Genomic DNA, 25,687 nt, shown 5'->3' with positions numbered 1-25,687 from the left:
GTGTATGAATATGTTTGCATGTATGCGCGCGCGCGCATACACACACTCATACACAAAGAGTAAGGTGATGTAGTCACAGTTTCTTTCAAAGCAAAAAAAATCAAATTTCACTAAATTTCGTTTATTGATTTTTTTTATTGTTTTATAAGATGTTTTAATTATTTATTTTCGTTTTATTTTATTTTTGTTCAGCGTAAACAAACCAAAAACAACAACAAACAAACAAATACAACAACAACAAAAAACCCCACAGATTCCAGCAAATGTTTAATGAACTTCTGACCTGTGTCGTGTTTACGCTATTTTCTAGACCTCTGCTTCACGTGTTCAGATCAGATTGTCAAAATGTACAGATTCTCTCCATAACCTCACCGCTATATATACTTCTCTGCAGACATCCATTCCACAGTGTGGTCTTTCCTTCAGAGGGCCAAGCTGTTCTTCTCAACAACATGGCACCCACACGCAGCCCATGGTTGCTTGGCGCGACTATTCTTTGTATCGTAAGAATATTTCTCTCATTTCCATTCTAATTCTATCGTTTATTAGTCCGTTTTAAATTATAATTAATTGCATTTTAAGTTAATTTCTTTCTCTCTATGTTTCATTCATTGATTATTGTTGTTTCTTTCCCCACAGATCTCCATATTTGTACCAGTAATTACAAACGGTGAGTTTGTCGTTCCAATATACTTTCCATTACAAACATACAACACAAACACAAACACACTCATACACGAGCAATGGATGGATGTATCCAGTCACTGCTTCATCCATCCAATGATACACCCGTCCGTCCATCCGTCCATCCGTCCATCCATCCATCCATACATACATACATACATACATACATCATCGGAGCAGTACCGATCTGGAGAAATTAGGCTTCTCAAAACCAGAAAGGAGAAAGCTAATTAAAAGACAGCAACTCCAAGCCATCAAGAGAATTGTCAAAATACGTAAAACTTTCCAGAAGTTTAGCATATGCATACATATGCATGTGTCTAGACATGTAACTATGCATATGAATACACATGCATAAAGCACAACATACAAATCTGCACATGTACTGATGCACAAAGACTTGCACACAAAGACCAAAGCATCTATGATGTTAATGAAATTCCAAAGACGGTTCTTTCTCCATTGGCAAGAAATCTTGAGATAAAACTAAATAATAGCATATAATACATGTATTCATGTGGCAATCTCGAAACGCGATGCTTTTCATATAAAGAAAAAGACTACCTAACTCTCTCTTGATCTCTTAGTAAATACTAGCAGTATCACCCGGCGTTGCTCGGGTTTGTTTCGACCCGCTGGAATTGTAATTTTGAAAAGTAAAAATTTTGTGAACATTTTTCTGGTCGAAATACACCGAAAAGTGGCGACACAGCAGTGAAAAAATCGTAAAAAATAGGGATTTTCATAGAAAAAAGCATCTTTTTGATGTAAATAATTTTTGGTGTTAACATGGTCCGATTTGAATTTTATGTTCTACGGAAGGAAGAGCAACCCTTCTTCTACCATACTCTCAATTTTGGTCAACTTGCGCCGCAGGGTCTCGGAGGAGATAGTGTTAGTTGAAGGTTACCATTCTAGGTGCCTGAGTAACAACCTCGCGGATTTACAGATAAATGAATTAATTACTATTTTACAGAATAAAATTAAATAATTCTGGAAAATTAATTAATATTAATATTTTTTGAACAAAGTAAATAATTTTTAAAACTTAAATAATAATTGTTTTTACACAGACGCGAACGGGGAAAAGGGGGTGGCGAATTCGATTTACATACCTAAATTTTTTCTTTTTCATGACATTGTAGCAAAATAGTAGTGAATTATATAAATACCAGCAGTACATTTTTTTTTCTGGGGTATTTTTTTTCAACCTCGTCACATATTTGCCCCTTTCAATTTAAACAAAGTCTTAATTAAGCAATTACGGCAGCTTAGCAATGGTTTCAATACAGGCGTGACATCTGTATCTCAATTGTTCAAAACCCTTCGAATTTTTTCGCACGTGATGATATCATAGTGAAAACTTTCAATTACGCGCGCTTAGAAGTACGCTCGCAAATTAATACTACCAAAATTTTGAAGTTCGCGCTCCGCTTGTGTGTGTGTGTGTGCGTGCTTTAGGTGTACGTAGGTATGTGTTTTTGTGTGTGTGTGTGTCACTGAAGCCATACATACATATATACATACATAACCTCTCTCTCTCTTTTCTCTCTCAGTCACTCACTACAAAAAGTGAATAAAAAAAGTTCAGTTATTTCTGTCTTTCACTCTGTCTGTCTCTTTACACACACTAACAAAAGCACTTCACTTACACACCACACTTTCTGTGTCGCACAACCCATCAAACACACACACACACACTCACGCACGCACACATGTACATCAATGCTTTCGGAGTGAAATGTTAAAATATTGAGTTTTCTCGAATTTTGTCTTAATTGGGGGTGAAATTGAAAGAAATATATTATGGCATGACCGAATGGAGTACTTTGAAAAATCTTAGGTAAACTCTAATTGAAGAAATTGTGTGAAGAGTAAATCGTTATGTATTTATTTGTTTCTGTTTGCTGTGTTTTTTTATTTTTTGAGTAGTGGTTTAAATACTTTCAGTTTAGTCTTCCTCAAATCACTCTGTCGCTATTTACTTTCATTTTATTCGTTGCACACTGTGTGTGCGCGTGTGGTGTAAACCACATTAAGAAAAGCATTTGACATACACACCAGAATGTGAGTTTTCTGTAAATTTTGCTTAATTGGAGTTTAAATTTTAAAAACTGGACCTGGCATGACCCGATGCATTCTACTCTTAAAAATGCTAGGTAAATTGTAATTGAAGAAATCCTATATTGTAGATTTCTATAAGTTACAAAGGGAGGCAGATAAAATCTGCCTTTTATAATAAGAGATAAGTTGTAACGAGAAGAGTAAAACACTGCAAGACTTTAATAAAGTTTAACATCCAACTTTACCCCGCTGTTGTGATGCAAAATCAAACATAGATGGAGTTTCGTGTCTTTGTAAGGAACCAGATTCTACTCGATAAGACGAATGGAAATAGAAATTACTAGAAATAAGACCGAACCTTAACCAAACCAGAATAACAATAATGATAATAAAGATTACAAATATTTATACATGTATACATACATGCATACATTTACACATACATGCATCCATTTATATATATACACATATATTTATATATAAAAATAAAAAATAAATATTTCTTCCTCGAGCCATGCCAGGCTCATAAGTTCCGGTTTTCTGGTTTCCATGGCGCATATATTTCGCACCTGAACGAGATGCCGGCCTGTCGCAGGATTACTCACTTTTGCAATTTGAGTGGACTGGGGCGATGTGAAATGAAATGTTTTGATCAAGAACACAACTTATCACCCGGTCCAAGAATCGAAACCACAATCTTACGATCATGAGTCCAACACCCTAACCACTAAGCTACATGCTTCCGTATTTATATATACATACATTTATAGACACACAAAGACACACACACACACACACACACACACACACACATATATATGTACGTATGTACATATGTATAGATGCATACATACATACATACATACATGTACACACGCATACATACATATATCATTTATGTTATGAGCTCATACATTTTCTCTGTGATATTACGATGCCACAAGATGTTTATATCTTTATGCCGTCAACAGCCATAAGTTTCAACGCAAGATATATTAACGAGATAGTCCTCTCCAAATAGGAGTCTCGACTTGGACATTCGACTTGCTAGAGATCGCTAAATTTCCTTCAAATTACACAAATTCGTTGGTTGTTCTTTGAACACACAGGAGTTGAAAGTCCTCTCGCATTCGATCTTGACAGCTGCTGTCCTGGTTTTGAAAGTTATCAGATGAAAAACTTCGAGCCAGATGTCAGATACTTCAAGCTCTTTACGTTCTGAGTTCAATTCCTGCTAATGTCAACTTTACATTCATCCTTTCAAGGCCGAAAACATAAGTAGCATCCCAAGGAGATTAGCGGTTCTGTAAGAACACTGTATCAGATGCCTTGCGGTATTTGTTACACTTTTTGCGCTGTGAGTTCAAATATTACTATGACTTGGTGGGTACTAGACTGAACTCGTCGTCCAGGTCAACACCACCACCCACCCGGACCTTTGAGGATCTTTAGCGTTGTCCACAATGTCACAATCCTTCAGGGTGTTTTCCTTCCTCCCTCTTATCACTCTCGGAAGCCTTGTAAAGAATCATGAGCACTGCCTTCCTTACTGGGTATATACATATCTATATAATATATATACGTACGTACATACATACATACATACATACATACATACATACATACATACATACATACATACATACATACATACATACATACATACATACATACATACATATGCATACAAGCATAAAAATCTCTATATTTAAAGCAAATCAAATGACAAAATCAAAAGCAAATACAAAACAATTATAAAAGTGTAAGGAAACTTTGCAGTTGATATTCTTAGACTGACGCTTAGAAAGAGAAAAAAAGTTAAGAAGTAAAACCACCAGAGTAAAAAATTCATTTTTTATTGCTCACGGGTGGGGGTGGGGATAAACATAGTGGAACAAACAACGACAGACAAATGGATTAAGTCGATTACATCCATCCCAGAGCGTAACTGGTACTTATTTAATCGACCCCAAAAGGATGATAGGCAAAGTCGACCTCGGCGTAATTTGAACTCAGACAGTAGCGGCAAACGAAATACCGCTAAGCATTTCGCACAGTGTGTTAACGCTTCTGCCAGCTCCCCGCCCTAAATAGGGTAAAATATTAACTGTCCTATGTTTTCCGTTTCGTTTCCTTTATGTTTTGTTTTTATTCTTCTTGTATGGTTTTCTTATAATCATTATTTTTCTGTCTTTCCTTCAGGTAAATTCGTCCGCAAAAATGTCGACAGCTTGACCCAGGATGAAGTTGTCAGTCTACAAGTGGCCTTATATTCTATGCAAAAGGACGAAGGTCCAACTGGCTTCCAGGCTATTTCAGCCTATCACGGAGAACCGGCCGACTGCAAAGCTGCCGATGGTAGCACAGTGGTATGTTGCCTGCATGGTATGCCTACGTTTCCTTTGTGGCACAGGCTGTACCTTGTACAATTCGAACAGGCTATGGCAAGTCATGGGTCAACTCATGGCGTCCCCTATTGGGACTGGACACAGCCGATGTCCGAACTGCCGGCACTGGTGCAGCATCCGTTGTTTATTGACCCCAGCGGCGAGAAAGCAAAGAAAAATGTCTTTTATTCGGGTGCCATTGCTTTTGAGAAGAAATCCACTGCAAGAGCAGTTGATGACCATCTTTTCGACGCTTCACATGGAAAGAAAAACAGCTTACTGGAGAACATCTTGATGGCTTTTGAACAGGAAGAATATTGTCGATTTGAAGTTCAATTCGAGGTAGCTCACAATCCAGTGCACTTCTTAGTTGGCGGCAGATATACTTATTCTATGTCTAGTCTGGAGTACACCTCATACGACCCACTCTTCTTTTTGCATCATTCCAACGTTGAGCGTCTGTTTACTATATGGCAAGCGCTTCAGAAACATCGAGGTCACGATAGCAAAATTAACTGCGGTTTGAACCTGTTGCATACTCCCATGGAACCGTTCGGACGAGATTCTAACCCGATCGAACTGACCAAGAACAACGCTAAGGCAGCCGATATATTTACTGCCGATCATTTGGAATATAATTACGACGATCTCACATTGAATGGAATGAGCATTTCCGAATTAGACAGCTTATTAAAGGAACGTCAATCTCATCCGAGATCTTTCGCCAACTTCCGACTGGGCGGCATCAAGACATCTGCTAATGTCCATATCTCGGTGTGTATCCCGAGCAAAGATTCAAGAAAAAGTGATGACTGCCATCACGACGCTGGAGAATTCTTCATCCTTGGTGGTAAAAGAGAAATGCCATGGGATTTCGGTTATCCTTATCTTCATGACATCACCGATACTGTCAAGTCGTTAGGATTGGAATTGGATGGAAACTATTATCTGAAAGCCGAAGTAACTGCCATCAACGGAAGTCATCTGCCTAGTGATATTATTCCGAAACCAATTGTTACCTACATACCGGAAGTTGGACATCACGACCGTAAGTACCATTCAAACATATTTCGACAGAAACTTCGTTTTAAACACCGGTAAATAACACAAGTCACTAAATCATTCGATCAGACGGCTATCAAGAAATAGCAACTAAATCTTCCTCAAATTACAATCTAAATAAGACGGAATACATTACTAAATGTACTTCCATATACACAAATATATGGATTGTTCGCAGTTGTAATGGCTTTGTTCGTAAGTCTACATAAACAGGGCTAAACAACAGCATCATTTGATCGAAAGTAAAATCTGAAGATGTCTTCACAACAGGAACATTTAAGATTTATTCCGCAGATAAAGTTTTTTTTTTTTTTTTGTAAAATGAAGTTCACATTGTAATTGAGATTTATCTGATTTCATTACTAATCTGGTTAATTGTAGATATAGTAATATTAATTAAGCTCTCTGCGTCGCCGAATACGATCTATGGTTATTTATAAGTAGGGGAAGGCTGTAAAATCCGCGAGCTGATGTGATTTGAAGGTCTTCATTACATCAAGCGTGAACGGTAGTGAAAATTTAGGCAACAAGGTAAGCAGACTTCTTGAAAGAATCCTCACCAGAGGCTAAGCTGTTGCTAAAGTCAGCCAAGCAGCAAATTGTTGTGTTAACACGGTTATCCGTGTTTTGTCTACAACATATAGTTAGTTCGTAACATCCACGTTTTAGGCCTACCACTTCTTATAAATATTTCTTCAAACTGAAGCTAATATAATTATGAGATCGGGAAAATGATGATGATGATGATGGTAATGATGATAATAATATTCTATTGATAATTAATTAAAGAAAATAGAATCATAAATATGCCACGAGGAAAAGGTTCGGCAAATAAATACAAGATTTTAAAATATGTACAGGGATCGATTTTAATCGACTAAAACCCTCCAATCACTGCTCAAGCATGGCCGCTGAAAATTTACTAAATATAGTCAAAAATTAACAACAAAAGATAAAGGATACATAATTCAGGAAATTATAATTTCTGGGGAAGAGCGCAAGGAGGTTCTCCCTGCAAATGTAATGTCGAAATATTTTAGACAATAGTTTTGAATTGAAATGAATTATTTCAAAATTAACGCCTATTTGACGTGTCTCTCTTCTCCAATTTCAGCTGAGATGATCAAAGTTGATAAAGCTGATGTCAAAATACGTAAAGATGTCAGTGTCCTCACTAAGGAAGAAGAATATGGAGTAAGAATTGCCATGGAACGTTTTATGTTGGATAAATCCATTAATGGTTACCAAGCTCTGGCAGAATTCCACGGTCTTCCTGCCAAATGCCCGCGACCAGATGCTCCAAATCGTATTGCTTGCTGTGAACATGGAATGGCTACATTTCCTCACTGGCACCGGCTTGTAATCATGCAGCTTGAGGACGCCCTCGCTGACAGAGGATCTACAGTTGGTGTGCCATATTGGGATTGGTCAAAACCCATCACCCATCTGCCCTCTTTGGTTGCTGAAGAAACATATCAAGATCCTTTCACATTGGAAAGTAAACCGAATCCTTTCTTCCGTGCCTCCATCGACTTCCTCCATTCCGGGGTCTACACTACACGCGATGTTGATCCAAGGTTTGTAACTCTGGCCCTTTATCGATTTTTTTTATTGATTGGAAACAGCTCTTCATTTCATAGAACAGCTCTTCATTTCCTCGTTATTATTACCGTTATTCCATCTTGCACACTTTTTGACATTTGTCGAATGATAGCTCTTGTTGGTATCAAAGTATTTGAGAGTACTAGAGGATTACTTTCGAAACGACTGTTCAGGTTTCAAACCCAGACTATGCACACACGTGCGCACGAAAGAGAGAGAGAGAGAAAGAGAGAGAATAATGCTAATACAGTCGGGTATGTTGCGTGGATTGTCATAGAGACGCCATTAGGAAATTCAGAATATACCGGAAGCAAACAGAGCAATGGCTAATTGTTGATTGTCTTTCAAAGGTCATAGTTAGACTATATTGATTGATTGATTATCGATGGTATATACATGAAATTACATGAAATTTTCTGTAAAATTTTACCACAGCATGTTCGAGAAGAAGTGAAGGAGGATATGGGGAGACGAAAAACAATTAGTAAAATTTATATTCAATAAATATTAATTAATTTGAATTTATTAATAAGCATGCATCGGCTAAAATTTATATTAGTGAATTTTTTTTTTTTTGTGTGTGAAGATATAATTGAGGCTTGTTTTGTTTTATGTAGATTGCTGATCCAACCAGCCAAAGGTGACCATTGTCCACTATACGACGGTTTGTTATTGGCCTACGAACAAGATGAATACTGTGACTTCGAAGTTCAGTTCGAGGTTACACACAATTTTGTTCATGCTTGGATTGGTGGCAAAGAGGCCTACTCCATGTCGTCACTGCATTATACTTCGTTCGATCCTCTCTTCTGGTTACATCACGCCCAAGTGGACAGGTTATGGGCCATATGGCAAGCACTGCAAATACACAGAAGAAAACCATATAAAGCATATTGTGCCAATTCCGAAGTGCATCGACCTCTCAAACCATTCGCTTTTGAGTCTCCCTTCAACAATAACGAACACACCAGAGCACATGCAATACCCACCGATGTGTACGACTACCAAGCCAACCTTGGCTATACGTTTGATAGCCTGTCGTTTGGCGGCATGTCAATTCGAGAACTGCAGAAACACATCGATGAAAAGAAAACCCATGACCGGGTATTCGCCGGTTTCCTCTTCGGGGGTATTAAAACATCGGCAAATATCGATCTTTATGTTGTGGCAGCTGGTAACGAATATCTAGCTTCACCAATTTCTATTCTTGGTGGCACCAAGGAAATGCCATGGAGATTTGATCGATTATTCAGACAAGAAATTACAGATTCCCTCAAAGCTTTGGGTGTTGATCCATTTGGCGATTTCACTCTCCGTGTCGATATCAAAGATGTCAATGGAACTGCTTTACCATCGACCATTATTTCACAACCGATTGTCATATTCGAACCCGGCAAAGGTAATGAAAATTCTTTCTTTTTATCTTGCTTGAATTTTCCCTTCTTAAATTCTCATAATATGGAATATCAAAAGTGGTTGTTTTAGTCATTCAAGTTATTGAATGTCATTAGTTTCGTCAGTCTATAGCAGAAGTAAAAAGAACAAAAGCTGAGGCCGAACGGCTACATGCAGTCTTTTCAAGGACTATCCTCGGACTTCTGAAAAAAAGTCTAACGTTTTATTTCAAACTATACGTTGGAATATAGTTTGAATTTAATTTAATATACTTTAAAGGCTATCTTTATAACTAATTTCGAGATTTAAAAACAATATATATCTTTATCTACATTTATAATTGCTAGTTTTAAAAAATTACAATTGTGTTCAAAACATTAAAGTTCAAAGAATTTTTTTTTAGATACTGAATAATAACTTTTCGGTGGGATGTTTATAGCGAATCACCAAATTTTTATATTGTACTATCGTTTTTTTTTTTAAATTCCATTTTTAAATAATTAAAAAATTATTTTATAAATCTTTAGATTTCGGAGATATTTTCGGTTACATGGTTTGTGAGATGTCACTTAACTTCAATATGCGTTCTGTTATATAATGGTCTCCCAATTCTAGTTTCTAGTGTTGATCTGTCAATCAGCATTGATGTATAGAATATGAGCTAAACCTAATTTTGTTTGTGTATCGTCTTGTATTCCAGTTGAAACAGACGTTAAATTTGACGAAAACTTCCGTACAAGAAAAGAAGTGTCTACTCTAACAGCGAGCCAGATGGCAGCTCTGCGAGAAGCCCTGGAAAAATACGAAGCAGATAAAACAGCGAATGGCTATCAACAAGTGGCTGCCTTCCACGGTTCTACAGAATGGTGTCCCAGTCCTGACGCCGAACATAAATATGCTTGTTGTCACCATGGAATGGCCACGTTCCCACACTGGCACAGATTACTTACATTGAACTTCGAAAATGGTTTACGACGAAACGGTTATGACGGTGGAATTCCTTACTGGGATTGGCTGAATCCGATCAGCGCACTTCCGAACCTTGTAGCTGAAGAACAATATACCGATATGAATGGCGAAACTCACGTCAACCCATTCTTCAGTGGTTCGATCGACCATATAGGAAAGACTACATCTCGTGCTCCTTCAGCTGACCTTTTCCTCCAACCGAAATTCGGTGAATTTACTTCTTTGACCAATGAAGTAATCTACGCTCTTGAACAGGAAGACTTTTGTTCGTTCGAAGTACAGTTTGAAATTGCACATAACCATATCCATGCTTTGGTTGGAGGTACTGAGCCCTATTCAATGTCCTCTCTCGAGTTCACTGCTTACGACCCAATCTTCTTACTGCACCACTCAAACGTCGATAGAATCTGGGCCATCTGGCAAGCTTTACAGAAACATCGAGGAAATGCATACAACTCTGCCAACTGTGCAATCGAGCTTCTTCGTCAACCGATGTCTCCTTTCAGTTTGTCAAGCGACATCAACGTTGACTCGCAAACCCGTGAACATTCCGTTCCTTTCGATGCGTTCGACTACACGAAAAGCTTCCACTACGAATACGACTCACTTGACGTCAGTGGCATGTCCATCCCGCAATTACAGACAGAGATTAACAAACGTCGAGCTAAGGATCGTATTTTCGTTACTTTCTTACTGGAGGGTCACAAACAGTCCCTTCTCGTTGAGTATTACATCCGATTGCATGGAAGTACTGACCGAAATAAAGCTGGTGAATTCTACGTATTGGGTAGCGAGAACGAAATGCCATGGAAGTTCGACAGAGTGTACAAAGCCGACATTACTAGACAAATGGAACACCTGCACCTCCATTACAACGATCTCTACCACATTGAATATACACTGAAAGACATGAGTGGTGCTGAAGTGACAAGTCTTGGTTTAGAACCTGCAGTCATATTTGAACCTGGATTAGGCAAGTTAAAGCTTACATTTAATTACATTCAATAATAATTCCATCGCCGCATTAAAATTGAATCCATTTTTATCTTCTCAATTTTACAAATTCCTTTGAAAAATTAAACCCGAAATTACTTTCATTCCATAATTACATAACCGAATATTTAATGTCATATTAGCCACACTCCTCCCTACACACAGAATGGTTCATAATTCAATTGGTCTGAAAATATTTTAGATGGCTCTACAAACACTATCGTCGAAGCTTTGATTAAATGACATTTCTGTATTTTTACTTTCTTTTCGTTTTTCGTTTTTCGTAGGTCATTATGGCGAAGACCGTGCCTGGATCGAACCTGTGACGAGTGCTAATCGAATCAGGAAGAATTTGGAAGATTTGGATGTCGGTGAAATTGAATCTCTGAGAAATGCTTTCAAACAGATCAAGATGGATGGTACATATGAAAGAATAGCAGCTTTCCACGGACTTCCTGCTAAATGTCCGAACGAAGACGGTAGCAAAGTGTACACGTGTTGTTTGCACGGTATGCCCAACTTCCTTCATTGGCATCGTTTATATACGGTGTCTGTTGAGCATGAACTGTTGGCTAGAGGTTCTTCAGTTGCCGTTCCGTACTGGGATTGGCTGAAGTCTTTCGACGAATTACCGAAACTTATCAACGAAGCTACGTTCTATAATTCACGCACTCTTCACATTGAGTCCAATCCTTTCTTCAATGGAAAGATATCATTTGAAAACACAGAAACTGACCGTGACCCTCAACCGAATCTCTTCGGAAACAGCTATTTTTATGAACATGCACTGTTCGCCTTTGAACAAACAGACTTTTGTGAATTTGCCACTCACTTAGAAGTCCTTCATAACAGTCTCCACTCTTGGCTTGGTGGTCGAGATCCTCATTCCATGTCGTCACTTGATTATGCAGCCTACGACCCCGTTTTCTTCCTTCATCATAGCAACATGGATCGTCTCTGGGCCATTTGGCAGGAACTGCAACGCTACCGTAAATTACCCTATAACAGTGCCAACTGTGCTCTTGGACTGCTCAACCAACCAATGCGTCCTTTCAGCAACAAAACTGCAAACTCCAATCTTTTGACCTTCACTCATAGCAGAGCAAACGATGTGTTCGACTATCAGAATGTGCTTCATTACAAATACGACTCACTCGCTTTCAACGGTCTCACTGTTATTCAACTGGAAAATCTCTTGCAACACAACAGACACCAACAAGATCGTGTTTTTGCAGCATTCTTGTTGCACGGGGTGAAAGCTTCTGCCGATGTTAGAATTTACATATGTGCTCCGACTGGCCGGAACCAAGAGAACTGTGCCAACTACGCCGGAGTGTTTTCCATCTTGGGAGGAGAATCGGAAATGCCATGGAGATTCACTCACCTCTTCCGTTACGAGATCACTGATTCACTAATGAAATTAGGGCTCAACCACAATAGTCACTTCCGTATTTCAACAGAAGTTAGAGCTGTAAATGGATCGAAGATAGAAAAGAAAATATTTCCAGAACCAACCATTATATTTGTTCCGAAACATGGTAAGATAAACTTTCTATCACATCCAATATATTTTCATGTTCCTATGCTTGGAGATTTCCTTCTTTTAATTTACATATTTTAAAAAAATTATTGTTTTTGTAAAATGCTTGCTTATTTCTTGAATTGATGTAAGATTTATTGTCGTTTTGCAGGTGCCCATTCCGAGAGCGACGAGAAGAAATTGGTACGAGCAAACCTTATAAGAAAGAATATAAATCGTTTATCTCTTGAGGAAATCGATTCTCTTATGCACGCTTTAAAACGAATGCAAAAGGACAAGTCTTCAGACGGTTTCGAAAGCATAGCAACTTTCCACGCTCTTCCACCGATGTGTCCGAACCCAACAGCGAAACATCGCTACGCCTGTTGCCTCCACGGTATGGCCACTTTCCCTCAATGGCACCGTCTGTTTGTCGTTCAGTTCGAGCAAGCTTTGCAAAGACACGGCGCCAAAGTCGGTGTTCCCTACTGGGACTGGACTTATCCAATGTCAGAAATACCCAGCTTCCTCGCCTTAGAGAAATACGTCAACCCATACACAGGTATCGAAATGTTCAACCCTTTTAACCACGGTCACATATCATATATCAGCAAAGAGACTATGACCCACCGTGATATCAGCCCACATATGTTTGAAAAACCCGAATTGGGAAAACAAACTTGGTTGTTCAATAACATTATTTTGGCTTTAGAACAAACGGATTATTGCGAGTTTGAAATTCAATTCGAGGTCGTTCATAATGCTATCCATTCTTGGCTGGGTGGTAAAGAAATGTACTCGATGAACCACCTACATTACGCTGCTTATGACCCAGCTTTTTACTCCCATCACGCCAACGTCGACCGCCTGTGGGTTATTTGGCAGGAACTTCAGAAGTTAAGAGGTCTTCCGGCTTACGAATCCAACTGTGCTATTGAAATGATGTCGAAGCCACTGAAACCTTTCTCGTTCGGTCCTCCCTACAATTTGAACCCTCACACCTATAAATACTCTACGCCCTCAGCCGTCTTCAAGTACAAAGAACATTTCCACTATGAATACGATATGCTGGAAATGAATGGCATGTCGGTTGCACAACTGGAAGCTTACATCAGGACTCAGAAGCAAAGAGAACGAATGTTCGCAGGGTTCTTATTGAAAGGAATCGGTCAGTCGGCCTATGCTACTTTCCAGGTAAGTTTACGCCGCCTTTGCAAACCTGAACGACACAGCACTTGGGTTAATATCGAAAATGCATTATTCATCACACACACACACACACACACAACACACACACACACACACACACACACACGCACGCACACACACATCTACACATCAACTACACGTATACACACAGACAGACATATACGCGCACACATACACACGTCGGACGCAACATATACGTGAAGACAAAAAGCATAAACACATCTTACCGTACACTCACTGAGAAACAGTAATACAAACACATTAACACACACTAACATAAACGCATGCATACACACACTAACCAGATTTTCGTCTCTGCACTTAGGTTTACTTTCTCATCACTAACACTCTCCGCCATTCCTTTCCGTAAAAATAACCCAAAATCAATTTCTTTCTTTCAGGTTTGTGATAAAAAGAATTCGTGTCACGACGGCAGCCATTTCTCCATTTTGGGTGGAAGCGCGGAGATGTCATGGGCTTTTGATCGTCTTTATGTGATGGAAATTACCGATATTCTTCATGATATGGGATTGAAATTCGATTCTCATTTCCACATCCATCACCATATCAAGACAGCTAATGGAACTGATTTACCATCAGACTTAATCCCACAGGCAACCATTATTCGTATTCCTGCAATGAGTAAGTCGTTCTCATTTCCCTTTATTATTCTCCTTCCACTATCTATCTATCTATCTATCTATCTATCTATCTATCTATCTATCTATCTATCTATCTATCTATCTATCTATCTATCTATCTGTCTGTCTGTCTGTCTATCTATCTGTCTATCTATCTATCAATCTATTTATCAATTTCTCTTTCTCTCTCTCTCTCTCTCTCTCTCTCTCTCCCTCCCTCTCTCCATTTTCTTCTCTCTTTGATCTGTCGTATCATTTCTAGATTCTCTTGTCTAAATGTTATCTCGCCTTTCCTTCTAAACAGGACTAGAGAAACAAAGATTTATTCCACACAACAGAATTCGCAAAAACATCAACTCCTTAGAAGAACGAGATGTCCAAAATATCATGTCTGCTTTAACACGTATGAAGGAAGATGAGAGCAATTTCGGATTCCAGACTGTCGCAAGTTATCACGGTTCTACAATGTGTCCAGATCCAGAGAACGCGAAATACGCCTGTTGCCAACATGGTATGGCAACTTTCCCTCATTGGCATCGTATCTATGCACTGCAATTCGAAGAGGCTCTACGAAGACATGGTTCCAATGTTGCAATTCCTTACTGGGATTGGACAACGCATTCTGAAAAGTTACCAAGTGTTTTGTCCAGGTCTGATTACTATGACGCTTGGAATGATGTTGTGATTGAGAACCCTTTCCTCAGGGGTTACATCAAATCAGAAGATACATACACTGTACGTGATGTTCAACAGGAATTATTTGAACTGGCAAAGGGAGGTGAAACGTCTTTGCTGTACGATCAAGTTCTACTAATGCTGGAACAGGAAGATTTCTGCGATTTTGAAGTCCAATTCGAAGTCGTTCACAATTCTATTCATTATCTCTTGGGTGGTCACCAGAAATATGCCATGTCCAGTTTGGTATACAGCTCTTTCGACCCTATATTTTACATCCACCATTCTATGGTAAGTGAAGCTTCATTGATATTTCTTCTTTACTTACGCTCTGAGTTGAGTTCAAATGCCAGTGTGGTCGACTTTGTCTCTCATCACTTCGGGGTCGATAAAATAGTACCAGTCAAACTTTGGATCTGATGTAGTCGCCTAGCCCTTTTTCATGACAATATAAGGCCTTGTGCTCATATCAGAAGAGAACTGGGGTCGGTATTATCAGCTCCGAAATTGCTGGCCTTGTGCCAAAGTTTGAAACCATTATTATTATTATTATTATTATTATTATTATTATTATTATTATTATTCAGGCAGCGAGCTTAGCCCCATTTCGTCCGTCCTCGTGTTCTCAGTTCAAATTCTACCGGAGTTGATTTTGCCGTTCATATTTTCGGAGGTCGATAATATAAGTACCAGTGAAACACTGGGGTCGATGTACCCAACTACTCCACTTGCCACGAAACGGTCTTGTGCCCGTAATAGAAAATATTCCTCTTGTTATAGTTGTTGCTGTCGTTCTGTGAGGGACATGAATTCTTCAACATCTTACACACTTTACTGGAACTGAACGTTTAAATAGGAATCAATGAGGTTTTTTTTACATTCCAATTCTTTTCTCTCAGATAAAGAACTGTCATTCTATACGGCGTTCATTTAAAATGCAATTTGGTTTCATTATCGTGTCCCCAAGGCGGCGAGCTGGCAGAAACGTTAGCACGCCGGGCGAAACGCTTTGCGGTATTTCGTCTGTCTTTACGTTATGAGTTCAAATTCCGCCGAAGTCGACTTTGCCTTTCATCCTTTCGGGGTCGATTAAATAAGTACCAGTTACGCATTGGGGTCGATATAATCGATTTAATTTGTTTGTCTGTCCTTGTTTGTCCTCTCTGTGTTTAGCCCCTTGTGGGTAGTAAAGAAATAGGTATTTCGTCTGTCTTTACGTTCTGAGTTCAAATTCCGCCGAGGTCGACTTTGCTTTCATCCTTTCGGAGTCGATAAATTAAGTACCAGTTACGTACTGGAGTCGATCTAATTGGCTGCCGTCTCCCACCAAATTTCGAACCTTGTGCCTAGAGTAGAAAAGATTATCATGTCCCTATTAGACAATAATAAACCAGTTGGGTATATATACCTCTTACTTTCCAGTGTTAACCTACATATATATATACATACATACATGCATACGTACATACATACATACATACATACATACATACATACATACATACATACATACATACATACATACATACATACATACATACATACGTGTAATTTCATATGTATTATCTCTTGTGTGTTTTATAATAAAATGACCGGAAGTGTTTGACTTTGTTTTATCATATTTGTTTCAGGTCGACCGTATTTGGGCAATTTGGCAAGAATTACAAGAATACAGAAAGATGCCGTTCGACAAAGCTTACTGTGCCCTTGATCAAATGTCTTTGGCTATGAAACCATTCACCTGGGAATCAAATCCCAATTTGGCCACGCGAGCTTTGGCCACACCAAGTATGTTGTTTGATTACAAACGTTTTGGGTATAAATACGACAATCTCGAGTTCCATGAAATGGATACTGAACATTTGGAAATAGAAATTCAGAAATTGAAACAGAAAGACCGTGTATTCGCCACTTTCTTACTCCACGGCATCAAAACCTCGGCCGACGTCCACCTGAAATTATGTGACGACAAGAGTTGTTCAGCAGCTGGTGTTGTGTTCATTTTGGGTGGAGAAACTGAAATGCCATGGCATTTTGATAGAACATATAAAATGGACATCACAAAGGTTATGAAAGAGAAAGGTATCGCTATGGAATCTCTTTTCCATCACGACAGTAAAGTACATTTGGAGATGGAAATTATAACAATAGATGGCACTGTTTTAGACCAGAATTCTTTGCCTAAACCGTCGTTGGTATATTCTCCTGCTAAAGGTAAGACAATTGTTTTAATGAGTTCATCTTTACTTTAAATATAGATATGATCCATCTTTCTTCGGTACTTCATAGCTTGCTCTGTTTTCTTTTACAGGATCTGTGCACCAACATCATCATCATCATAAGGAATACGCCGAGGGAACAATTGTTAGGAAGAACGTTAACAGTCTGACACCGTCAGAGATTGACAACTTAAGACATGCTTTAAGTGATGTAATGGCTGACAAATCTGAGAACGGTTACCAGAAGATTGCAGCTTATCATGGCATGCCACTTAGCTGTAAATACCCGAACGGTACGGCATATGCTTGCTGTCAACATGGAATGGTAACATTCCCTCACTGGCATAGATTGTTTGTGAAGCAAATGGAAGACGCTTTGAAACTGAAAGGTGCCAAAACAGGTATTCCTTACTGGGATTGGACGACGCCGTTCACTGATCTGCCAACATTGATCACTGAAGAGACAGACAATCCGTTTCATCACGCACATATTGATTCAGTTGATGAGATAACGACTAGAGCGCCGCGACACCAACTATTTGAAGGTCGACATTTCTTCTACGATCAAATGATGTTTGCACTAGAACAAACTAATTTCTGCGACTTTGAAATCCAGTTCGAAATCTCCCATAATGCCATTCACTCGTGGGTAGGAGGCAGCTCTCCTTACAGCATGTCAACTCTTCATTACACCTCATACGATCCACTCTTTTACTTACATCATTCAAACGTGGATCGTATCTGGGCCATCTGGCAAGCCTTGCAGAAATATCGAGGACTTCCGTATGATAGTGCCAATTGCGAAATCCACAGACTTAAAAAACCTCTCAATCCTTTCAGTTCCGATGCCAACCACAACGAGCAAACCAGAACTCATTCGACAGGAGAATCTTCTTTCGATTATCACAAATTACACTATGACTATGATAACCTCATCTTCCATGGTATGACGATTCCACAGTTGGAAACAGAATTAATGAAATCCAAAAAGAAAGACCGAGTCTATGCTGGTTTCTTATTGCGTACCATTGGACAATCTGCTGATGTCGAATTCGAAGTATGTCGCAAAGACGGAGAATGCAAATTTGCAGGCACGTTTTGCATTTTAGGCGGCAAGCACGAGATGTTCTGGGCGTTTGATCGACTGTATAAATACGACATTACCAGCACTTTAGAACAGCTCCGTCTCCATGCTCACGATCAGTTCAGTATAACAGTCTCTATAAAGGCTACTGATGGAAGTACCCTGGCTCCCAGCCTGATACCACCACCAAGTATCATGTACCATCCAGCTGCAGGTCAGTTATCTTACATTTGGCCATTTTTATTCTTTTTAAATCAATTCTTATTTTTTCGTAACTATTCTCTGGTGCATTTCCAATGATTTATTTATTCATCTTGGTTTCTTTCTTTTTCAAATATTTCTAAATTGCATCAATAAAATATATCGTTGAAAAAAATATAACTTGATCACTTAAACAATTCTCTGATACCATATGTCGTTTAATTAATTCCATCTTTTCTAAACATGGTTAGCATCTAATATCTAATCTTGCCATATCTTTATATCTCATAGTAACTCTCACACGCTAAATTGGAATTTCGTTCATCAACAAAGAAGAACCGTCTCACCCCACTCCCTTCCAATAACACACTTAATATTCCAGTCATCTAAATTATTTTTCTTCTGTTTTTCCAGCTTGAAATTCTCCTTGTAATGGGTTGCTCTATTTTCTTATATGAAACACTGAAGTACGCTCTCTGATGCAACATGCAGCAGACGATTATAAGTAACTTTACAGCTACCACTCTAAACCGAGAAAGATTTCCGATACTCAAACCTATTTTTGTTATTATTATTGAAGATACATTTCCAATATAATCTTTATATCAATAAAGCTACCATCAACACTCGATTTTATTTTCGCTTTTTTGTCGTGTTTTTTGTTTTTTTGTTTTTGCACTTTATAAAGTTATTTTTATCTCTCCTACACAAAAATTACATTTTCACTACCTACATTTAGTAAAACTAAATATATGCTTATTTAGAACAGTGTTTATTCTCAAGCAAGTTGGAAATTAAAAAATGGAAATATATGTTAAACAAAAAAAATACTTGTACTTTTAATTTATATTTTAATATTTCGACTTAAAAGCCCTTCTAAAGAAAAATCAACCTTGAACTGTACAGATATACGAGGATATGGAAGGGAAGTGATATGTGGTAATTGATAGTTTTAAAATCGCCATGTAACACAACACAACTCTTGTATGTTATTGACGATGAATTTTAATTGTTAATGGATTCTTTAATTTGTAACATAATATTTGGTTAGTTGACAGAACATAATTTGTGTGAAGTCTAAATACAAAAATATTTATTTTATCATTAAAAAAAAGTGCTGTCATGACGACGATGAAAAAAAGTAACTCAGTTCGTGTGTGTCACGAATCATAGAAAACTGCTGTAGTCATTGAATACTACTGTAGCTGTGTTACGATCACTGACTGGTCACCATAAAAACAGTTTCTATATATAGTCTGTGAAAGAAAAGACGCCAAAGACAAAGTTGTTAATGACATTTCAAACTAAACCAACTTTCGGATTTCGTTGCATGATCCACCCTCGCTGGGATCAGTCCTTCAGCATGCTGTCCATACAGAGCATCACTGTTTTGCTCAGTAGTTGCATGAACGCCTTATCGCAGATCCTCAACGCTGCCAACAAGTGGAATTCTAATGTGTTATGCATCTGATGGGTCTATTTTGTTTTCGCCGGTAATCTAGCTACTGATAAAAACAGGTTATGAATGTATCTAGCAAGGACTTGATTGGCTAACTCCTCGCTGACGTCATCAGTTCCTGACAAAACCCTCTTTTGGTGTTTACACTCACTTTTCGTCTCAATACAGCGTCTCAGGTTCAATTCCTAGGCAATGAGGTGGTATTTAATACTCTGCCAATATTCCTGCTATAAATTCTCCTATTTCCAATATTACATTGCAAAGTTTTAATGGTGATTATGATGTTCTAGTTACGATATATCTCTGAATGTTTATTCAACAGGAAAAGGAGTATTTTCTAACAGAAATACAATTTACTAATTCACATACCGATATGCAATTTGCAATACAAAATCTGCCACATATATTACATGCTGTATCGGTGGTCTCCAGTTAAAGGTCTGCAAACTACTACGAGTCCACAAATGAGGTGAGGGGTCGGTAGGTCGTGCCCAAAATGGTGTGAATAAATCCATTCACGCGCTTAAGTGCTAATTTGCGAACGACGCTGCCTTCGTATAACTCGAAGTTCAATTCCCGCTGAGGCCATCTTTAATTTTCATCCCTCCGCGATCAATAGAGTACCAGACAAAAGCGGTTGAGTTGTGGAATTGTCCGAACGGCAGACGAGATGCTTTGCAGTATCCGTTCCAGTCCTTTGCTGTTCTGAGTTCAATTTCCACCTAGATGATGGTGGTGGTGGTCGTCGTCCAATTAGTGCTTTTGTCTCTGCAAAAAAAAATCGATATTAAATCTATTGAGGACGATAGGTTAGTAAAATCACTGTAAAGCTCCGGACAAAACGCCCTATAGTACCACCAGTCGAGTATTGGGGATCGTCTGGGTTACTTTGTAACTCCCCACCTCCTCAGCTACCATTACCACCACCATCACCACCAGTACCAATACCAACACCACAAACACCACCAGCACCACGAATACCACCAACATTGCCAGTACCACTAACAACAACACCACCTCCACCACCAGTGCCACCACTAAAAACACCACTAACACTACCACTAGTGCCACTACTAACACCACCAGCATCACCGTCACTACCTCGAAAACACCTGGCGTTCGGCTCATATTAGAAATTATTTAATAAAGTAACAGGAGTCAGCTTCAAATGGGTCACAGCCCACAACTTCTTCTTCTTAATCCTTTTTGCCCCTTGTGGAGCAAAGGGCCTCAACAAGTGTTCTCCACTTTTTGCGGTCATTGGTGTGTTTCTTGGCTGCTTCCCATGTCAGGCCTCTGGTCCAGAGCTCGTCCAAAATGCTCCGCTTCCATGTCTGCTTCGGGCATCCTCGCTTCCTTTTCCCCTGCGGGTTCCAGTCAAGTGCTTGTCGTGTCACATTCGAGGGTTCTTTCCGCAGTGTGTCCCCGATCCATCTCCATTTCCTTCGTCTAATCTGAACATGTATGGGCTCCTGTTTCGCCCTTTCCCACAGGTCGGTGTTTGACACCCTATCGAACCACTTCAGATGGAGGATCTGCCGGAGACATTTGTTGATGAAGGTCTGGATCTTCTTGTAGTTGCTGCAGGTGGCTCTCCATGTTTCAGAGCCAAACAAAAGCACAGATTTTACGTTTGAACTAAATAAGCGGGGTTTATTTCGAGTTGAGATGGAAGTGGACTTCCATACCGGCCGAAGAATAGCGAAGGCTTGCCAAGCCTTCTTGCTTCTTGCCGTGATGTCCTCGTCTGATCCACCTGATTTGCTGATCTTGCTGCCAAGATAGACAAACTCACTAACGTCCTCCACAAGTGCTCCCTAGAATGTTATTGGCTCTTCCTGCTTGTTGTTGATACGCAGCACTTTTGTCTTTTCCCGGTTGATCCTCAAGCCCACTCGCCGTGAAGTTTCTGTCAGGTGGTCTACCTTGCATGTCTTGCCGGCGATGTGACAGTAACGCGAGATCATCTGCGTAGTCCAAGTCCTCCAGCTTGTTCATCAGTGAGCACTGAATACCTTTCCCGGAGGTAGCGTAGGCCGTCCTGGTGACCCAGTCCAGCACGACGAGAGGACAATCTTCCAGCAGGGATGACCTCGTGGAGTAATCGGATAATGCCCACGATCTTCTCATAGTGTCGTAAGATGTCCCAGATTGTTTGTTTGTCTACGCTGTCAAATGCTTTTTCAAAGTCGACGAAGCACACAAAGAGTGACGTTTGCCATTCTATTGTCTGCTCCACGATGACTGAGCGTCGCAATCTGGTCCGTGCATGATCTCGCCTTTCTGAAACCTGCCTGTTCATCTCTGAGTTGCTTGTCAATGGTATCTTTAATGTACTGAAGTTGGTATGAACGACAGAGAAGATCCCAAGCGACTGGAAGAAGGGTCTTTTGGTGAAGCTGCCGAAGAGTGGGGATTTATCACAATGTGAAAAGTGGAGAGAAATTACCTTGCTTTCCATTCCAAACAAAGTCTTTACAAGAATCAACCTGGAGCGATTGAAAGATACCATTGACAACCCACAACTGGGGACCAAAATTTTCTCTAAGGGCCTCAAACATCAGGTGCAGTCCCAGGAATTTTTCGAAAGGAGGGTACAAGGTCAGAAGGGAAAACAATTCCAGCAGAAAAGGGCATCATAACATTATTTAGAAGGCCGCACTTCTATTCTTGAGGGGAGCACGTGCCCCTCAGGACCCCAACCCTTCGGTACTTGCCTGGACATTTTCTAAAAAGTGTTCAGATTCAATGCATTCATAGCGGGGACGTAACTACACAATTATTGCTTGTCAAGTGATAGCGGAGGACAAACACACACACACACCTCTCGATATGAAGCGAACCAGGATTTACCCATCAGATGAAATACATTCGGAGTGCCTACCTCAAGAAATCCTCGGTGCTCCTTACCACTGAATGCATATATATATGCAAGTATACATACGTATACGTACATACATATGCATATGTGGGCACAGGACGTCACAAAACGTAAACAACAAAAAATACGAAGTACGAGAGGACAATGAAAATTATATATATATATATATATATATATATATAATCATATCAAAAGGGAAATGGAATTTAATTAAATTTAAAATATTCAATCAAAATTTACATTTCCAGTGGTCTAGCGTGCAAAAAAAAATTTTGTCAAGAAGACTATATATTAGTTATACGATATAGTGTATATTTATACACATAAGGAATCCACACTTAGGGTGAGATTCAACACATTAGATAACCAGAAAAATAATAGATAAAATTCGACAGGAATAAATTTGGAAATGAAAAACATTTACCATTTAATACCCCTAAGTGTGGATTCCTTATGTGTATAAATATACACTATATAGTATATATATATATATATATACCGGAGTAAACACATAAATGTGAAACAAGGTGCAAAAAAGAGTAATCAAATACCAGTGGTAGAGTAATATGCTTTATTTAAAGCAGCAGAAAATTCAAGAAAAACCTGATACTCTGAGTTTCCCGTTGCTAGAATGGAACCGATATATATATATATTATATATGTATATATATTTGATTTTGATTTTGATTTTTCCAGTTTCAGCTAATGAGCTGCGGCCATGCTGGGGCACCGCCATTTGGTTTGCTACATGATTTTACCTCACGAATGCTTTTTAGCAACTGCCATTTGGTGCATGAGAGAGTTCGATGCAGCTGCCCTCATCTGCACCTCCTGCCGTGAAGTTGGTTCATCCGGGACACCTGACAGGAAGAGATCCAGTCCTAATTTAAAGACATCCGCATCTACACCATGCAGGTCCCTCAGGTTCTTCGGGAGGATATTGAAGAGCTGTGGGCCTCTGAAGCCCAGGCTATCACAGTATCTTGTCCTATATCTTGATGGCAAATTTGGAGTCCTTGGTACTACGCAGTGGCGCCCGGTTCTGGCATTTGTGTGACTCTCGATGCCAAAGTTTGGGACAAGTCCTTCCAGGATCTTCCAGATATATATTATGGCATATCTTTTTCGCCTACGCTCCAGGGAATAGAGCTTTAATCTCTTGAGTCTTTCCCAGTAGCTTATATGCTGCACAGAGGCTATCTTCTTCGTGTAGCTTCGTTGGATCGCCTCAAGTTCTGTGATCAACTTGACACTGGATGGTGACCATAGCTGAGAGCAATAGTCAAAGTGGCTTAGGACAAGTGTCTTCCAGAGGACCATCATGGTTTCTTGTTCTCTTGTTCTAAAGGTTCTAAGAATCCATCCGGCCAGCCGTCTACATTTCATTGCCAGTTTAGCAACATGTACATGAAAGGTCGCGTCATCACTCATGTGAATACCCAGGTCACGCACTGATTGTGCCTCTGGGATTGCAATCCCTCCGGGTCCAGTGTATTCATTGGGTATTGCATTCAGTTTTGCATGCTGATAGCATAAAGCTTGAAACTTTTCAGCATTGAACTGCATGCTATTCTTTTCAGCCCACTTGTATATTTTGTCCAACTCACATTGCAGGTACTTAGTGTCTTCAGGGTTCTGTATTGCCTGTGAAACTTTTGTATCATCTGCATAACTTGTGATCGTGGCTCTCTGCGTGGCTGAGGGCATGTCTGAGAGGGCCATTATGAACAGTAGTGGTCCCAAAACAGTGCCCTGCGGAACACCGCTCACTATTTGCGTGTTAATGGAAGTGTCCCCATTGGCTACTACCACCTGACTTCTATTCTTCAGAAAGTCATGAAGCCATTCTCCCAATTTTCCAACTATGCCAAGATCACGCAGTTTGTGACATATCATTCCATGATCGACTTTATCAAAGGCCTTTGCAAAGTCGAGATATATGACTTCCACATTTGAGTGGTTGAGCAGTCGTTTCAGCACCCAGTCATAGCGCTGCAGGAGCTGAGTTAAGCAGCTTCTTCCTGGTCGGAAACCATGTTGGGTGTCAGGCAGCAAGTCATTTTCTTCAAGGAAGGTGATTAGTTTCCTTCTGACTATTCGTTCCATGACCTTGCTGATGTGTGAGGTGAGAGAGATAGGTCTGTAGTTCTTGGCCTCCGCTCTGCTACCTCCTTTATGAATAGGGCATATTTTACCTTCCTTCAGTTTTCTTGGAAGTTTGCCAGTTGCGAGGAAGCTCTGAAAGAGAGACCGCAGTGGTCTTGCTAGGACCCTCTCTTACATATATATATATATATATATATATATATATATATATATATATATCTAGCAAAAACTGTCTGATGAACGGCAACGAGAAACTCAGAGTAACAGATTTTGTTGAATTTTCTGCTGCTTAAAATAAAGTATATATATATATATATTATATATATATATATTATATATATATATATATATATATATATATATATATGTATGTGTGTGTGTTGTGTGTGTGTGTGAGGTGCAATGGCCCAGTGGTTAGGTCAGCGGACTCGCGGTTTCGATTCCCAGACCGGGCATTGTGAGTGTTTATTGAGCGAAAACACCTAAAGCTCCACGATGCTCCGGCAGGGGGGGGGGCGATCTCTGCTGTACTCTTTC

The 25,687-nt window shown here is 39.4% G+C and overlaps 1 protein-coding gene across 1 annotated transcript; it reads left to right on the top strand.

Moving 5' to 3' along the window:
* The first annotated feature begins 408 nt into the window (after positions 1-408).
* LOC115225590 (hemocyanin G-type, units Oda to Odg-like) lies at positions 409-19,335 on the top strand. Its single transcript, XM_036514583.1, has 13 exons — positions 409-503; positions 640-670; positions 4,951-6,183; positions 7,312-7,774; positions 8,417-9,198; positions 9,895-11,136; positions 11,444-12,694; positions 12,848-13,869; positions 14,286-14,526; positions 14,830-15,491; positions 16,832-17,414; positions 17,512-18,717; positions 19,119-19,335. Exons 1-13 carry the CDS (start codon positions 453-455, stop codon positions 19,121-19,123), a joined length of 8,772 nt encoding a protein of 2,923 aa, XP_036370476.1. The 5' UTR covers positions 409-452; the 3' UTR covers positions 19,124-19,335.
* Positions 19,336-25,687: the final 6,352 nt, after the last annotated feature.

Source organism: Octopus sinensis, linkage group LG28 (genome assembly GCF_006345805.1).
Source record: "Octopus sinensis linkage group LG28, ASM634580v1, whole genome shotgun sequence".
Taxonomy (NCBI): Eukaryota; Metazoa; Mollusca; class Cephalopoda; order Octopoda; family Octopodidae; genus Octopus; species Octopus sinensis.
Note: the sequence above shows the minus strand (reverse complement) of the source record. Positions and strands in the feature narration are given on the sequence as shown.

Bases quoted from the DNA above. Each gene is read 5' to 3' on its own strand.
- LOC115225590 (XM_036514583.1), top strand. From the start codon at position 453: ATGGCACCCACACGCAGCCCATGGTTGCTTGGCGCGACTATTCTTTGT. The intron at 671-4,950 runs GTGAGTTTGTCG...TCTTTCCTTCAG, and splicing joins TGTACCAGTAATTACAAACG to GTAAATTCGTCCGCAAAAAT. The intron at 11,137-11,443 runs GCAAGTTAAAGC...CGTTTTTCGTAG, and splicing joins CATATTTGAACCTGGATTAG to GTCATTATGGCGAAGACCGT.